Source organism: Aedes aegypti, chromosome 1 (genome assembly GCF_002204515.2).
Source record: "Aedes aegypti strain LVP_AGWG chromosome 1, AaegL5.0 Primary Assembly, whole genome shotgun sequence".
In the NCBI taxonomy this organism is placed as follows: Eukaryota; Metazoa; Arthropoda; class Insecta; order Diptera; family Culicidae; genus Aedes; species Aedes aegypti.
Genome location: NC_035107.1, coordinates 205,926,975 through 205,944,021, shown reverse-complemented (window position 1 = coordinate 205,944,021; position 17,047 = coordinate 205,926,975). Strand labels below are relative to the sequence as shown.

General features: G+C 38.0%; 1 protein-coding gene across 2 annotated transcripts in view; it reads left to right on the top strand.

The window, feature by feature from the left end:
* Positions 1-13,666, top strand: part of LOC5577010 (CCR4-NOT transcription complex subunit 6-like) — a 417,690-nt gene extending 404,024 nt beyond the window's left edge. For both annotated transcript variants that reach the window (XM_021857329.1, XM_021857328.1), the window contains exons 5-8: positions 3,259-3,327; positions 11,311-11,417; positions 11,482-11,687; positions 11,752-13,666. In XM_021857329.1, the coding sequence (XP_021713021.1) occupies positions 3,259-3,327; positions 11,311-11,417; positions 11,482-11,687; positions 11,752-12,532 (1,163 nt within the window). In that variant the 3' untranslated portion in view covers positions 12,533-13,666. The remainder of the gene's footprint in view (positions 1-3,258; positions 3,328-11,310; positions 11,418-11,481; positions 11,688-11,751) is intronic.
* Positions 13,667-17,047: the final 3,381 nt, after the last annotated feature.

Below are 17,047 nucleotides of genomic sequence, written 5' to 3'. Positions count from 1 at the left end.
CTAAAAATAAATGAAAATTCAGATGGATATGAAATGTCTGAAGAATCTGAAGAACTTGCAGAATCTGAAGAGTCTGAAGAGAATCTGAATAGAATCTGAAGGGAGTCTGGAGAGAATCTGAAGAGAATTTGAAGAGAATCTGAAGGTAATATGCAGATAATCTGCAGTGAATCTGAAAAGAATCTCAAGAGAATCTGAAAATAATCTGAAGTGAAACTGAAGATAATCTATAGAGAATCTGAAGCAAATCTGGAGAGAGAGTCTGAAGAGAAGCTGAAAAGAATGAAGAGATTCTGAAGAGAATCTGAAAAGAAGAGAACTTGAAGAAAATCTGAATAGAATCTGGAGAGAATTTAAAGGGAATCTGTAGAAAATTTGATGGAAATCTAAAGATAATTTAATCAGAATCTGAGGAATCTAAAAAATTAAAGAGTTTTAAGAATCTTGGGAATCTGATTTATTACCACTTCGTTGATTTTAGATCTCAAATGTTAAGATAAACTTCAGATCTTAAAACATATAGGGGGAGATCCCCCAGTACCGGACACTTAATCCACTAAATTTATAATTCGAAAAATATTGGTTTCATGTGCTCGTGTTACCCATTTATGAAAAAATATTATCATTTTAATAGTGTACAAAAATAAATTTGAAAATATAAATATGAATTTTGACATTGCATTTTGATGATGTATTTTAGTACTAAATTGATCGATCTTGAAAGGTGGCACCCAATACCGGACACGATCTGGAAATGCCTCGAATTATGTAAATTTGAACATCATTGAATGTGTTTAATATATGAATAGTATATAATTGCCAATTCAATGCATTTGCAACATTTACAAGAACAATTTGAGTTTTTTTTTAGTTTGCTAGATGTCTATCAAAAACCTCTTTCATATATGATGGAAAATAACACATTTTACGATGCTGTTCTGAAGGTTCATTCTTCTCAATTTTATTGCAAGTTTGATACCATGATCGACGAAATCCATGAAAAATTAATGTATTTTGAGACACTGGTGCAATAATTACAAAGATATCATGTAACAAATCAAGCTGTCAGAAACTGGGGGACAGGAGGTGCTCAACCAAAATTGTAATTTGTCCATATTTAGTTCAATTATAGTACAAAATACATTCATACTATCAAATATGGATTATGTTCGAACACGCTTGCGTGATCCAAATTATTTTTTCATATTCGAAATAATTACTAAATAGGCTCAAAATTAAGGCAATTCGTCTTTTTTTTTAATTTTCAAACTTTTGTCCTTTTTAAAAAAGGCATGCATATTTCAAGGATGTGTTATTTTACGCAAACATTAGTTTCCATAATAGCTTCCTTTTCTACTAATACACCATCTTGATTGGACTATAATTACTCAACTTTTCGACTTTGTCCGGTATTGGGTGCTGTCCGGCACTGGGGGATCTCCCCCTAAGGTCGATGTACTAAAAACCGATCAGCTAAGAACAAATATTTGTATAAAATTGAACAATAAAGCCAAAGGTATTATTTTTACGTCATATGAAAGATATTTATCTTCGTAGGAAATATAAACTAAATATTTCGATCAATTTTTGGACATAATCAAGCTGTGAATCAACGGTACTTAAAAAGAAATCCTGACCTGCATGGTAAAACCGACCGTTAAAAGCGACTATAGGGAACTGTCTACTAAGAGAACACTCATCCTATACATGAATGGCTATATTTCGATCAACAAAAGAAATTTTCGCCAACTTTCCTTGCAGCTAGCACTAATGTTCGTTCTCCGCTGAATGATATATGAAGGGAAGGCAGCCTCACTCCTCGCAACCAAATGGACGGAATAGGTTCAAAATTTAAATCGCTTTCTGCGCACATTTGCATCCTTTCGGCTTGCATGCAACTCGACTTCGATCGACCAGTGCGAGAAATAGGGCCCCCGTAGTAGAAGGAAGCAACGAGCAAAAAAAAAATGAAAGATTTATAAGCCCTTCTGTGACCGAGATGACTAACAACAACGATGCAAATTTGCGCAAAGTCTCGTGCCGACCTGGTTTCGAAATCATTCGCAATGTTGTAGATCGTGGATAATATATAGAAAGTGACCACACCAGAGGTGGCAGCCATCGATTGACATTGTCTGCTGTGGGTCTGGGCACTAGTTTGACCAGTACAATGCACATGAATTCTGTCACTTAGTTCATCGCACAGACTATTTATGTAAATCGATCGAATCATGTTGTCTCGAATGGCGATCATTTACCGATCGATCGTGTGTGCGATAAAATACCCATCCCTTGAGCTTATTTTTGCAAACGCATAGTCAACGAACCTAACTTTCTCGTCCACATCTAACGACCCAAAGTCGTTAGTTGGAAGCGCATTTTTCAATAATTAAGTACCGTAATACGGGCAATATTTTGTATTGCGGGACAGACAACGTACTAACTAAAATAACATAATTTATGTTAATCAGTTAAGCAAAGTGAATGCAAATATAAAGTGTATTAGTACGACACTTCATGTCAGTACTATTTTTGTTATAATTGAGTAAATGTAAGATTCGCATACAAGAATATTAAAATATTATGAGATTTTTGTCTCGCCATTTGATGAAACTTTAAAGAGTTTGTCACTTTTTGTTAGTTATAGTAGAAATTGAATTTTATCTCAAACCTCTGAGCGAATAGTTTTTTTCACAAAATGGGGCTTAAATTCAAAAATGATGTATTCAAAATAAAAGTTGAAATCTTTCAACTGCAATCGATAACTCTGATATCAGTAGGGTAAGTGTACCAGTTATGGACATAATGGTTCCCTATTTCGCCATACATGATAATTTGATTGTTTTCAATTTTTTAATCATTCTGAGAGTTTCAGTAGTTTGATATCAAATATATCTTGATGTTAAAACATTCAAAAGTATACAAAATGTGAAAACTTTCGAGAATTCACATATGGCCAAATAGAGAACCACTATAGCCATAACTGGTACACGTTCCCTACTTGTTAAAAAAAATAGAAAATAAAAAATTTAAAACAGAATACAGAAATTTTCAGATTTGCTTCTAAAAAACTCAAAATTACCCCGTTTTACGGTATGAATTTTAATTGATCTGCCGCCACACATCCTTCGATCGTAGTAATGATCGTAAACGCTCACAAAATACCCCTAACCTCTCTATTTTTAAGCTAAATTTATGTAGTGGCTTTCGATGCAATCGATGCTAATTGTAATTCTTTTTTTTTCTTTATCTTTGCAGTGACCGTGGCACCGCCGCCGCAACGTCCCTGGATTCCTTTAGCGAGGCCAAATCGGACCAGGGGTGCATGTAAGTAGCTCATTATGAAGGTTATAAAAATGGCAATTGGCTTATTAATGAATATTGGATGGCCAGACACGCAGTCTACCAATGGTGAGCATAGACCATAAGATAAATCCCAGCACGGGAACTGATTTTGTAACCATTTACATCTAATGCCAAATATGACGACATTGTGTTATTTTTGCAATTTGCTTCTTCGTTCATCAACTACACGGTTCGAAGGGAACGTGCAAACTTTCGTGACATATCTATCTATCTATATAAATAAAAATGGAGTGGTGTTTGTATGTCACGAAATGGCTTGAGAACGGTTCCACGAATTGTCGTAAATTTTTCACTGTTGCACTCGACAAGGGATGCGACGCATTCGTACGAGGAAAAAAATGAGGAAAGTCGCCGGGAAAATCTGGATATCGGGAGAAGACCCGATTAGCGTTGGCCAAATTTTTCTGCAACATCGATGTTACTGAATCGATTCCCATTTGAGTTGCTGAATCGATTCACCGATTTAATCGAATGCTTTGAATCGATGTTTTTAAATCGATTCGAATCGAATTTGAATTAAATTTATGAGATGTGAAGCGAAACCAGATATATTTGCATTCGATTTGAACACCTTTCAAAAAAAATCACCTACTGAAATTCAATAAAACAGATATAATATTTCATAACTTGCTCAAAATTTGGTTTCTTTATCGTCAACTTGTTGAAGAATATTCATCGATTTCAACAAACTGAATCGAATCGAAAAATCGAATGAAGAAAATCGATTCAGCCGATTTTAGATGCGCCAAACATCGATTCAAAAAATCGATTAATCAAAATGAAAACATCGATTTTCGGAACATCGATTCAAAATCGCCCAACGCTAGACCCGATGTATCATTTTGTATGGAAGATTACATGACATTTAACAACAGCCTACTTGATGGCAAGACGAAGTTTGCCGGGACCACTAATAATACATATAATTGGAGCGTGGAATTTCATAGATATTTCCTGCGATCGTAGGGACCATCGAGGAAGCCATGATAACCAAGATTTTATATGATTCTCTAACTCGATATGCGGAATATCGAGTAAAGGAAAGTATGTTTTGAATAATCTGGCCCAATGAATTTAGTTACTTTGAATTTAGTTTAGTTACTTTGAACTAAATTAGTGTAACTGACTTTTATTATAGTTTATGTGCAGTAAGTACTTTTCACTTGCAAAATGTCTAACATATATTGATAAACTCATAGCTCACATTTTACAATGGTTTATGCCAAATTTGAAGAAAGTGTTGCACGCCATACAGTTGGCCGAAGCACAAACGTTTTTTTGGCTGGCAACACTGTTTAAAATTAATTAAGAAAAAATCTAACTCATGAAACTTGAACAGAATAGAAAAATAGAATGCTTAGCAACATTGGAATACTCTTCAATTGTAATCCTGTTTTTCATGAAGCGTTCAAAATTTTGTCGTAGCTGACAACACAGCTCAAGTGAAATTCCGCCATCAGGCAGTGCTAGTGTGCATGAAACTTTTGTTTTGTAAATATCTTAGGATTCTGACCCCTTAGAGAGATGGCGTCTTCGGCTAAGTTGGTCAGTAACTAAAGGACTATCATTACTCCAGTCAAGAGATTCGAGATTTGGCCACCAGGCGGCGCTAGTAGTTAGTAGTTGTAGTAGTAAGCATTAAACTTTTGTTTTATCTTCGGATATCTCAGAATAGGGTAACGACTGTTTATTTCGTTCTTAAACGGTAACAGTTGGCGCCAGCGGCAAAAAGTACGGACAAAAACTCAAACTTCCAACACAAGCGCATGGAAGAATGGTAGTTAAGAGCTTTCAAAACGTATGGAAAATAATGAAAAACGTAAATTACTAGCAATTAGGAAACTGGATCGAAAAAGTAGTGATTAGAAACCAAGCGTAATGTGGATAGATATCTTTTTGTGTTGAGATATCTCATGATCCTGAACAGTTAGAAAGATGGCGTCTTCGGCAAAGTTGATCAGTAGCTCAAGGACTAACATTATTTGAGCCAAAAGTTTATAGATTTTGTTACCAGGTGGCGCTAGTGAGCATGGAACCGCCTGTTGGCAAAATCTCTTGGCTCAAATCATGATAGCCCTTGAGCTACAGAGCATTTTTTCAGAAGACACCATCTTTCTAAATGGTCAGGATCCTGAGGTAACCACAAGACAATTTTTTCATGCTCACTAGCTTCGCCTGGTGCCTAAATTTCGAATTCCTTGGCTTTTATAATGGTAGCGCTTGAGCTACTGAACAACTTTGCCGAAGACGCCATCTTTCTAAGTGGCCAGGATACTGAGAAAACTGCAAAATAAATATTTCTTGCTCACTATCGCCCCCTGGTGGCAGAATTCCGCATTTCCACCGTATCTTAGGTCGTAAAAAGAACGGCCATAAAAAGAGGTTGGAATGTAAACTGATTATTTATCAATAACTTTATAATTGAACCATGTTTGTTGACTCTTGAATTATTGAATTGATCTGATGAGTATGGAATCATATTGTTGTAACTACTGCTGTAGAATTCACAGGTGCGTCACACTCGGGTTTAGATTGGGTACCACTTCTAGTACTGCATTTGGTCCCTTGGTACAGCAAAAGGTACCCAAATTCGGTAGATCGCCGTACACTTTTCACGGCATACTAGATTTTTATCTACAGCGGGGATTCGCTGGAACACGACTGCCTTCCAGCTAGCGAATCCGACTCGTTAGTTGGAACGACTGACAGCTGGTGAAAATGTTGCAGACTCACGCATCTGGAGAGCAAAATCGTCCCAAAACGCCCATATACATGCACATTAGGGCAATTCAAAATTTAAAAATGTTTGAAAATCCAAGATCCCATATCTTCCTTACCGTCTTTACCATAAAAATAGTGTTCTGCAAAAATTTTCAGCTTTCTAGGTGGTGGTTTAAAGGCCCAAAGAGAATGTAGGTTTATGTGGAAATTACTATGGATAAATTTTGAAAAATTTTCCAATCACGTTAGCACTGAAATGTAAGTACAAACTAATCATCCCTTAGTGAAAACTCATTCTTCATGCCATGATAAAGAAATTTGCTGAAGAGAGCAATTCAATCTGACGGATAGGGGAAGAGATCCCGCATAAACCGGAACAATATAGCTAATGTTTCCGAAACTATCCGCAACTATTTGCGACAATTTATGAACAGTTCCATATAACATTCAAAATAACAATAAACCAACCGTACCATAAACGATTTTTACAGTTCGGGAAATGGTATTTGGGAAAATAACAATGTGGGGAATAGGCGGTTAAGTTATGTAACCATAAAAAAACGCCGATTTTCTCGAACAAAATTTGTCGATGACAGTCTGCCAAATGATCGAAATACTATCCATTTTTCGCCAAATTCACTGTACCACAAACAGTTGTAGAATTGTTAACCTATAAAGACTAAATTGAACTAATAATGTTTGTTTAATCATTCATTTACGGTGTGTAATGGTATTTTCACCATATACTGTTTTGTGCTGTTGTGTTTGTACATTATGAGATTAGTATATCAAAACGTATTATCTTCTCATAGAAAAATAATAAAACGGATTTTTTACAATTGTAGCTATGTTTATTATGTTTATTACTTTTTTCACAATTTTATTCTGTCATTGCAAAATCCAAAATATTACTTCTCCTTAATTGACTACGTCGTTTTATCTCAGCCATCTTTACCCTTTGGAGCGTTGGAAGATTCATCTGCTTTAGGTTCTGCAGAAGAAAAAGAAACACAATTAGAGTACGTGGATATCGTATACCAAGTAAAAATACTTACAAATTTGATCACGACCGCATCAGCGGTAATCCTATTGGACATCTCACGTGTGTTTGATTTTGAAACCGGACACAGCTGCACCGGGAACCAACCGATAGGGTTGGGTTGTTGTTTATCGCTGCCAGTGCCGTGCACACCGACGGAACCTTTACCGTTGTCGTTTACTCACCGTCGGTGGTTTTCCATCAGCTCGATCAGTTTTCACTAATATCAGAATATCTTCCGGCAGAAAATGAAACGAACACCAGCGGTCAGATTCAAGGAACACTACCGGAACAACTATCGGAATGGACTACGATTGGTTTCTGTCTAACGGGTTCATCGAAAACAGAAGGGGGAAAAAAATTTTGGACTGTTATTTTCAACTTTTTTTTAATTAACAAAAACACAACAGCTAGCACGCTTGAAAAATTCAACACGCCGTGTGGTCAATTATTTCAATTTAAAATTAAAAATTACAGTAATTTTATTTATATAAAACTCGTAACAAATGCTTGTAATGTTTTATGTTTGTGATTCAGAAAGTAATGGAAGCTATAAACTGTTAAAAACTTACGAACCTTGAATCGCGTTGAGCGACTTACACAGGCTCTGTATTGTATATTTCGTGCGTGTTCAATTTAATTACCAACAATTTATTGAATGATAGCTTTATGTTTTAACTATTTATCAGAAATTTCCATCTCCAAAACGTTTCACCATCTTCGCACAGTTTAATATATTGTAACTACTTGATGTAGATTACTCAGACCATATTTTATTGTCTTATATTGTAGCCTTCATACTGCTCTACGTGTTAAAAAACTGTTTGTGGAACGTTAACCTTAACAGCTGTGGGAAATATACTGTTTGCAATGTATGACAAACTATAATTTTCTATGCGGGATATTCATGAGCTTATTTATCATTATTTAGCTTCATATGGGATTATAGCCCTGCAAACATCTACAAAAATCCCAAACAAAATTAGCTCAAAAGGGATTTGTTTCTTCAGCAACATCCTTCATTAAGGTTGGAAGAATGAGTTTTTACAATGGGATAAGTTTATAAGTACAATACTAACGTATTTGGACATTTTTCAAAAATTTTTCATAGTAATTTCCATATAAACCCACATTTACACTTAGATTAAATTACTGGGGTCGGTAAAATTTTACTGGGTTTTGGAACTACCGAAAAAGTCAGTAAAATGAAAACTGTCGCCACGCGTAATTGAAAAGCAAATTTCACCATGTTTTATTTTTTAATGATGTATGATATAAAAAGAAAGCTCTCTGCAAAATTTCAGTGAAAAATCTCTGTTTTTCGATTTCTGACATTTTTTTTAGTTTACTGTTTTTTTCGGTAGTTCCAAAACCCAGTTATTTTTACCGAACAGATTGAGTGTGTTGTCTTGGGCCACCTTGAAATCACCACCTAGAAAGCTGAAAATTTCACACAACGCTATTTTTATGGTAAGAATGGTGAGGAAGACATGGGAGATTGGATTTTCAAACATTTTTAAATTTTGAACCGCCCTAATGCACATTTGTTCTATATATGGAGACTTCAATGCGACGGTGCTCAGATGTCAAAGTCAGTTTGACATCTGCTCTTGACATTCGAATGCTTTTTAGTTGGAATATTTGCCAACACCAGCGAACATCCAACCATCGAGTCATTTCATGTAGCGGACCCCCAACGAGCGAATCCCCACTGTATTACCTTTGTGCCATAAAATTTTGGACAACTGCAAGGTACATGGTACCGCTTCTCTGCACTCTATCTCACCTGATAGCACCTTCGAGTGCTATGTTAAACATCTTCTAACTTGATGAGCTTCACCCTGCTTCAATCCATCTAAGATTATAAACGATGACAAAATCTCGTCCACAGATGATGAGTCTGCAAGTTGTACTCCCGAAACAGAATTCCAGACATGATTTTGTACGACGAATTAAGGAGTGTTATCCCTCGGTAATTGGCGCACTCCAGTCGATGCCCTTTCTTGTACAAAGGGCAAATGAGTAGATATTTGTTCTTCCTCCTATATCCTCGAAATGATACGGTGAAGGATTTCGTGCAGCTGCTCACTTCTGTGTTTGAGAAGTTCGGCCGGGAGCTCGTCCTTTCCAGCAGCCTTGTTGTTCTTCAGCCCATTGAAGCCCGCACTACTGTGCCTACCGATCCGTGGACTGACACCCACAGATCGCTGAGGTTGATGCTTTCGTTGATTTCACTAATCCGCTCGTCGAGCTTTTGATGGTAGTCCGCTGCTACACCATCTGCTGTGGATATTGAAACGCAACTATTGTCGATTCCTAGAACTCGAAACGGTTGATAATCGCGCTCGAATTTTGCTTACAACGAGATAGTGGTCTGAGTCGATTTTAGAGCTCCTGAAAGATCTAATGACATCGGAAAAATGTCGGCCGTCTACCAGAACATGGTCGATTTGGTTGCAAAGTTCGCCATTTGGGTATTGCCAGGTGTGCTTGTGGATAGCCTTGCGTACAAAGTAGGTGCTACTGATGGCCATCCCCCTGGTGGCAGCAAAGTTCACTAAACGTAGGCCGTTGTCGTTGGTAACAGAGTGAAGGCTTTCTGTACCAGTGATAGGACGGAAGAAGTTCTCACTTCCGACCTGCGCATTAGCGTCACCGATGACAATTTTCACGTCGTGTTTTGGGCATTCTCCATAGTTCTTGTCGAGACATTCGTAAAACGCGTCCTTCACGTCATGGGGTTTGTCCTTAGTCGGTGCATAGACGTTGATCAGGCTGTAGTTTAAGAACTTGACCCAAATCCTCAATACGCAGATCCGCTCGTTTATCGGCTTCCACCTAAAAACGCGCTTCATCTGCTTCCTGATCACTATGAAACCGACTCCGTGTTCAGCTTCATCGCCACCGCTGTGGTAGATGTTGTATTTGAAAGCGGTGTTAGCGACGGGGTCTACCGCTCTGAATTCACGTTCTCCAGATCTTAGCCAACGCACTTCCTGAATAGCAGCCACGCATACGCCAACTTTTCGCAATTCACGAGCCAAAAGGCTCACTCGTCCAGTTTCACTTAAGATCCTGACATTCCAGGTACCGTGTTTCCAATCATAGTCTTTATTTCGTTGCCAGGTAGGTTGCCGAAAATAACGTTCGTTTCTTCTTCTTTCTCCATTTTTCGTGGTGGATAATGAATTCGGTATGGTACCTTACCGGGGTCGCGCTACCTACAGCATTTCATACTCAGCCGCTGGATTCCAGAACAGACGCTGTTTGAACCGCACCTCCTGGTGTACAGACGTTCAGAATGTACCTCCTCACTCTAGCTGATGTCATAAGGACAATAGTGTCCAGACTGCACTAGCAGCTAAGAACGCAACCCTTAACTGGCAGTCTTTGTCAACATTTGATCCGTGGAAGCGCAAGATAGGAACTTGTGAGGACCAGAGCTTTGTTGGTCGCTCCTTCCTGGTTGTTGACTCACCATTTTACAGCCCTCACGATAAGTTATTTTGAAGAATTGTCGTCTCACCAATCGAAACTAAAGGCTATTTGTAATTCTGGAATAGCCATAGTTTTACATGATAAAATCAATCAGGTAAGGTATAAGCCGTTCATCAGCCGATGAGCTCTGCTATTCCCAATCGTTGGTTTGAACTTGTTTTCTCCTCTTACTGGCCTACCTGAGCATTGAAATCTCCTAAGCTTATTTTGATGTCATGGCTTGGACTTGGAATACGATCATGTTCAGCTGCGCGTAGAACGCGTCATTGCATGGTTTGACACCAATCCCCTAGGTTTTCAGAGGACCATAGTGTAAAGTTTTGCTAAAAGTTTCTCATTGGCACTCGAACGTTGATCAGATGCTGAAGTTTGCATAAGCAAACTCCTGTTCCGTGTCAGCATAGACCAAAGTTGAAGGTGGTTGGAGTATGAGTTACTGGGCAAGATAACTACAAATAGCCACTTTGATGGGTCTTTCGGATTCTTTTTGGCAACGAATTACAAATGGTACGCCATTGCCAGCATAGGCCTATGTTTTCGTTTATACTCGTGTGATTGGGCTCATATATTTTTGTATCTTCTGTGGTCATTATTTAGATTTTAAATTTTAGATCGTTGCTGTCTGGCTACCAATCCTTTCCTAATACCAATCAGCAAAATAATAATCAATTGTTCTTTTATTATAGGCATATTCACCGTCATGTGCTATAACGTACTGTGCGACAAGTACGCCACCAGACAGATGTACGGTTACTGTCCGAGTTGGGCCCTGAGTTGGGAGTATCGGAAAAAGGTACGGTATTTTTACCTAGGAGAAACACATGTGATCATGAATATACTTTGTTTTATTTTCGCAGGCAATTTTGGACGAGATCCGACACTATTCGGCTGACATCATTAGCTTGCAGGAGGTCGAGACGGATCAGTTCTTCAACTTTTTCAAACCTGAGCTGAAGAACGACGGCTACGAGGGCATTTTTTCGCCCAAGTCCCGTGCCAAGACCATGTCCGAGTCGGATCGGAAGTACGTCGACGGGTGTGCAATTTTCTTCCGTTCATCTAAGTAAGAGTGTTTCTCCGGGATAGGAGCATACAGCTGACCGACACTAATCTTTCTCTTTTTGCAGGTTCTCTCTAATCAAGGAACACCTGGTCGAGTTCAATCAGCTAGCGATGGCGAATGCGGAAGGATCGGACCATATGCTAAATCGGGTAATGCCCAAGGACAACATTGGGTTGGCGGCGCTGCTTAAAGTGAAGGAGAGTGCATGGGAAGGTGTCCCGCCGGAACAGGTTGCCGCTTCGCAACCGATTCTGGTGTGTACAGCACACATCCACTGGGATCCGGAGTTTTGTGATGTTAAGCTCATTCAGACAATGATGCTCAGTAACGAGCTGAAGACGATACTGGATGAGGTTGGACACAGTTTCCGACCAGGGCACAAGTTCGATGTGAACAATGTGCAGCTGGTGCTGTGCGGCGACTTTAACTCGCTGCCGGACTCCGGTGTAATCGAGTTTCTCAGTGCCGGACGTGTATCAATGGACCATCAAGATTTCAAGGAGCTGGGCTACAAATCCTGCCTGCAGCGTATATCAAATTGTGATACACCAAATGAATTTACTCATTCCTTTAAGCTAGCATCAGCGTACAGTGAAGATATAATGCCATATACAAATTATACATTCGATTTTAAAGGTATTATTGATTATGTATTTTACTCGAAGCAAGGTATGATCCCACTTGGCCTGCTCGGTCCTATCTCGTCCGACTGGTTGCGGGACAACAAGGTGGTCGGATGTCCCCATCCGCATATACCATCGGATCACTTCCCACTGCTGGTGGAGCTAGAGCTAATTCATCTGAGTAGTACGCAGCCTCCCAATGGACTCATTGGTCGGAGGTAGCAATAAGACCTACACCCACTTAGCACCCACAAAACAGCAAAACGAGCAACCACAACAAACAAACAACAACAATAAGAATCATCATCACTCAAAAACAGCAACTAACAGACGTAATAGTTGTAGTAGTAATAGTAGTACTAGAAGCAGATGCAACAAAACCAACAAATCAACCCACAGTAATGCTAACAGCACCGCTAGCAACTCAGCCGGTTCAGCAAAAGCTCATAAACCTCGGCAGAAGGGCCAAAGCCTTGAATTCGACCTAGGAAATATCACCCCTTCGAATACCACCACCATCACCATCACCAACGATTTGACTTTGACGACAAAGACGACTACGGCAGTGACCTCTAGTAGCAACAAGGGCAGTAGTGCAACAGATCATCGCAACCAACATCAACAGTCCCCCAACTTCCATCATCATGTTCGCAAAGGCAAGACCGCTGCTTCGGTCAACCATACTAGAAAGATCACCCCAAAGCCAAACAACAAACTCTAGAAAAACCCACCCAACCAAACAAACAAAAAAGAAAAACTAAACACAAAAGACAGAGAGGTTTGAATCTCAGCTAAAGCAACAATCGATGAATGAAAAACAATACAAATAATAACAACGGGCGATGAAGAGGCGCAATTGTTTAGGAAAACCAATAAGTGCAACCAATAAATCGGTACTAGACCGCTCAGATTATATAGTAGTAGGTTCTCGTAGTAGTAGATTATTTTTCTCATTTGTGTCCTCCGCAGTGCATCCCAAGAAGTCGTTTTTGTGATATTTATTTTTTACTTAGGTTTTTTTTACTCATGCTTTAATGAAATTATGTATCCAAACGTCACAACAAAATTGCTACCAAACAAACTATAAAAAAGCATAAGCATTCATCGATTTACTCCGGAGATTCTGACGAACCGGCCTGGCCGGGACTCGAACCGTTAGCCAAGGAACAACAATAGCATAAACCAAGCAGCGCGCTTCGATCTAGTACTTCACTCTCGCACCGGAAAAAAATCCAGCTGCGATCTGTGGATAGTGTCATCGGCAAACATTGAGATTCACCCCAAGACCGAAAAGATGAAAGGAAGAAAATTATGGAAAAAGGAATGATATAATGAAAAGCACTTTATTTCTCCTTGCCTTGTTTGTTTGTATCTGACAGGAAAAGAAATCATTAACTATCTGTCTTACTTTTTGCTTCCATTTCGTTCGCACTATTTAGTAAGGGAAAAAGCTTTACCACAACGTTTTGTTTTTAACTGTAGTCTAGTAAAACAACCGAAGAAATCCGAAGTTGCTATCGATGTCGGTCCGTCCCAATTTACGTAATAACATTTTTTTGCTCACTACCGTTGGAATAGGCAAAGTTAAGTGCTTTCGGATGTGAGCTCTAGCATGTAAGGTTTGAAACTTTGTTAAGTAAATTTATCGAATTAATGGAACCAAAAATATATATCAATTGGAAGAAAATCGGTCGGAACTTTAGAATCTGTTGCAAAGGAAGGGTCTATGTGTCTTGTTCCTTTGCTCGGACAAAATCTCAATCTTTACGCTCTGTGTGACAATCTGATCACTTTTTAAGCGAAAGATTCTATACCTAATGTTTTTTTTTCTTAGAAGACTTTCATTGTGGTAATGCTAGCAGATAACTAGCAGATTGAAAATCGGAATCTATAAATCATTTAGCTTACATTGCATGCTGCAAAGCGTGCCGTTGGACACCGAAATACGCAATACACGTGGTAAAGTATGTTGGGGTGGTCCCAGTAACGTAGCTAGGGGGGGAGGGGATAAACGAAAATAAATTACCGTTTTGACTCATATTCCGAACACTTAAGGCCAACAGTGACTTCAAATGCATCTGATTGGCATGAATTGGCAGGTATTTGTGTATATTTTAATTTCCTAGCAAAACCTAACTGTTAGCTGTTGGGTGTACCGATAATAATGTTGATTTAATTAGTTTTACTATTCTTTTTACGTTAAAGTACGGAACAACATTTTGATTCAAATGCTGAACACTGTGTTCATTCTGTTTCAAATTCCGAACAGCACGAATAAATCGTATTCAAATGAACAATTTCGCAAATAAATTAACTTAAGCATGTTCTTCTGGTCTGAAACTAGAGAATCATCACTACTCCCGCGGTATAAATTATATTGGAGACGTTAAAATTGAATTGCAATTGACTGCCAAGGAAATTATTTGGTGACATATTTCAGGGAAACATTTCAACCAAATCGCCATACAAAAACCGAGTGTTCGGAATATGAGTCTGTTCGGAATTTGAGACAAAACGGTACATTTTAGTCCCTTTATCAAAGATTTAAATTTTTTTTTCTTAGTGATTCGATTATCCGGAGTGAAAAAAAATCGCTACTCCGGATAATCGAGTCCGACCTGTATTTGTTTTGTAAGTTATATTCCTTGTTGTTGTTCAATCGATCGCACGCATGAGATAACTGAGCCTTCTTATAGTTTAACGCGGCCCTGATGTAGATACTTAAGTGGGCTCAGAAACCAATTTTGAAAATATAGAGTTTAATAACGGCTATGCATTTCTAAACATTTACTTCATGAATTCTGATTTCCAATCAAATCTACTTTAGTTCGTGGGCAGATTAAATTCTGGAGCATTGGCGCAGCCCTGCCCTTACCATTACCAGCCCTGTTGACTATTCACATGTCGAAATTGTACACTGAGAACAGCGTTGCAGATGAAAATACTATATTAGAAGGTTAAATTAAATACACAACGCCACTTGATTTGTGCTGACTAAATTTGCATTTATTTCAAATATTTTGTGCATTCTATTTTAACATGGTACCATTTCGATAGTAAAAATTACTATATCATGGTTAAAAACTTGCAGCAAGCCAAAATCGAACCGAGGATCTTGCGATTGTCAAGCGCGAACGCTTACCGCTCGGCTATCGATACGGTTGGATCGAGAGAGACCAAAACGAACGCAAATAAAAATCGTTCTTGATAGCTCAATCGTGAAAGGAATAGTAAATTTAAAAACTTGTTCAGGCAGCATCCATTTATTACGTAACGCTAAAATTTGAAAGTTTTGCCCCCCCCCTTCGTAACGCTTTTTGTATGAAAAATTTCAAATTTTTTTATGAGCCGTAACGCTTGAGCCTACTCCCCCCTCCCCCTAGAGCGTTACGTAATTTGTGGATGCCGCCTCATGGTTCTCATTACTTCAACGCTTGTTGTTAGCCTAGCATCCCTTTACTGGTGATCTAACGCAAAGTTAAAATGCGCACATGGCGGTCTTCTAGAATAGGAATTAGTGCATTTTAATCAACATTTCTAATGACAACTTTGAAAGAAAAAACATCATAGATAATCATGTAACTGCACTATGGGCGGTTTTCATACAGACTGGCGGCCAAAAATATTTTTTTCCATCTCGTGTCGTATTTATGAGTTTTGTGATACACATTAATTTGATGTTTTTATTTCAAAAACAAATTTTCTAGACTAACATTTGAATAGGGCCTATAGTGAAATAATATATTTTGTTACTAATGATGCATATAAGCCATTTATGCGGTTAACGTTGTGCAAACCATTATAAATGTTAGAACTTACATAGAAATGATGATAACGATTTTAAGTTATTCTCTGAATTATTTTTTAGCTGTTTTTAATAGAAAATGATTAAAACTATTGGAAAAAATCAAAAAACCCTACATTAATAAAGTGCAAATTTGTGCAGCTAAATTCTTCACAATGTTTACATCTCAAAGTAAATTTTAGCCTGGGACAACTTGGGACAAAAAACTATGGGATGTGCAAAGTTTCGATATAAAATAAAATATATATTTTTCAGTGCACTCCCGCATTTTTCCAACCTAAATAAGGAATTTTTATTTAATTTTATTTTTCAAAGATAGCTTTTTGAATAAACTTTCGGACAGTGTTTAAAGATCCGTATAAAATATTACGATTATGCAGTATATTGTATTCAATGTGTACCTTGTGTATGAACTGAATTCTTCATTTTTCTCAAAAACTCTAACTTTGACATACTATATCATTTAAAATATAGAAGATCTTGCCCTGATATTCCAGTAATATTTTAATAGAAGTGTTTACTATGGAATGATGTACAAGGAAAACCTATCAGAACAAGTCTCGAAAACTTATTCAAACAGATACAAGTCAAAAAAGTATACAAACTTACTTTATCGATTCTACGTGTTTCACAGGCGAAATTCTACACGTATCGTTCTGAACAAACTCGATTTTTCACTTTTAAAACGTTTAATTTTCGGATTTACAAAACGACGAAAGTGAGATTTCCATCTTTCGCAACCTAACCACTACTTTTGCCGCTCCGCTGTATGGAGAGAAAAAGTGACTTAACCACGAATCAAAACAAAACACTACTTGAGTCGATTTTACACTGGTAGAAAAACGTCGCAAGTAACTGAATAAAACGGCTTATCATTTCATCATAAAAAAATTGTGGGAAATAGTATGAACTCCCTAGTTTATGAACGCGAG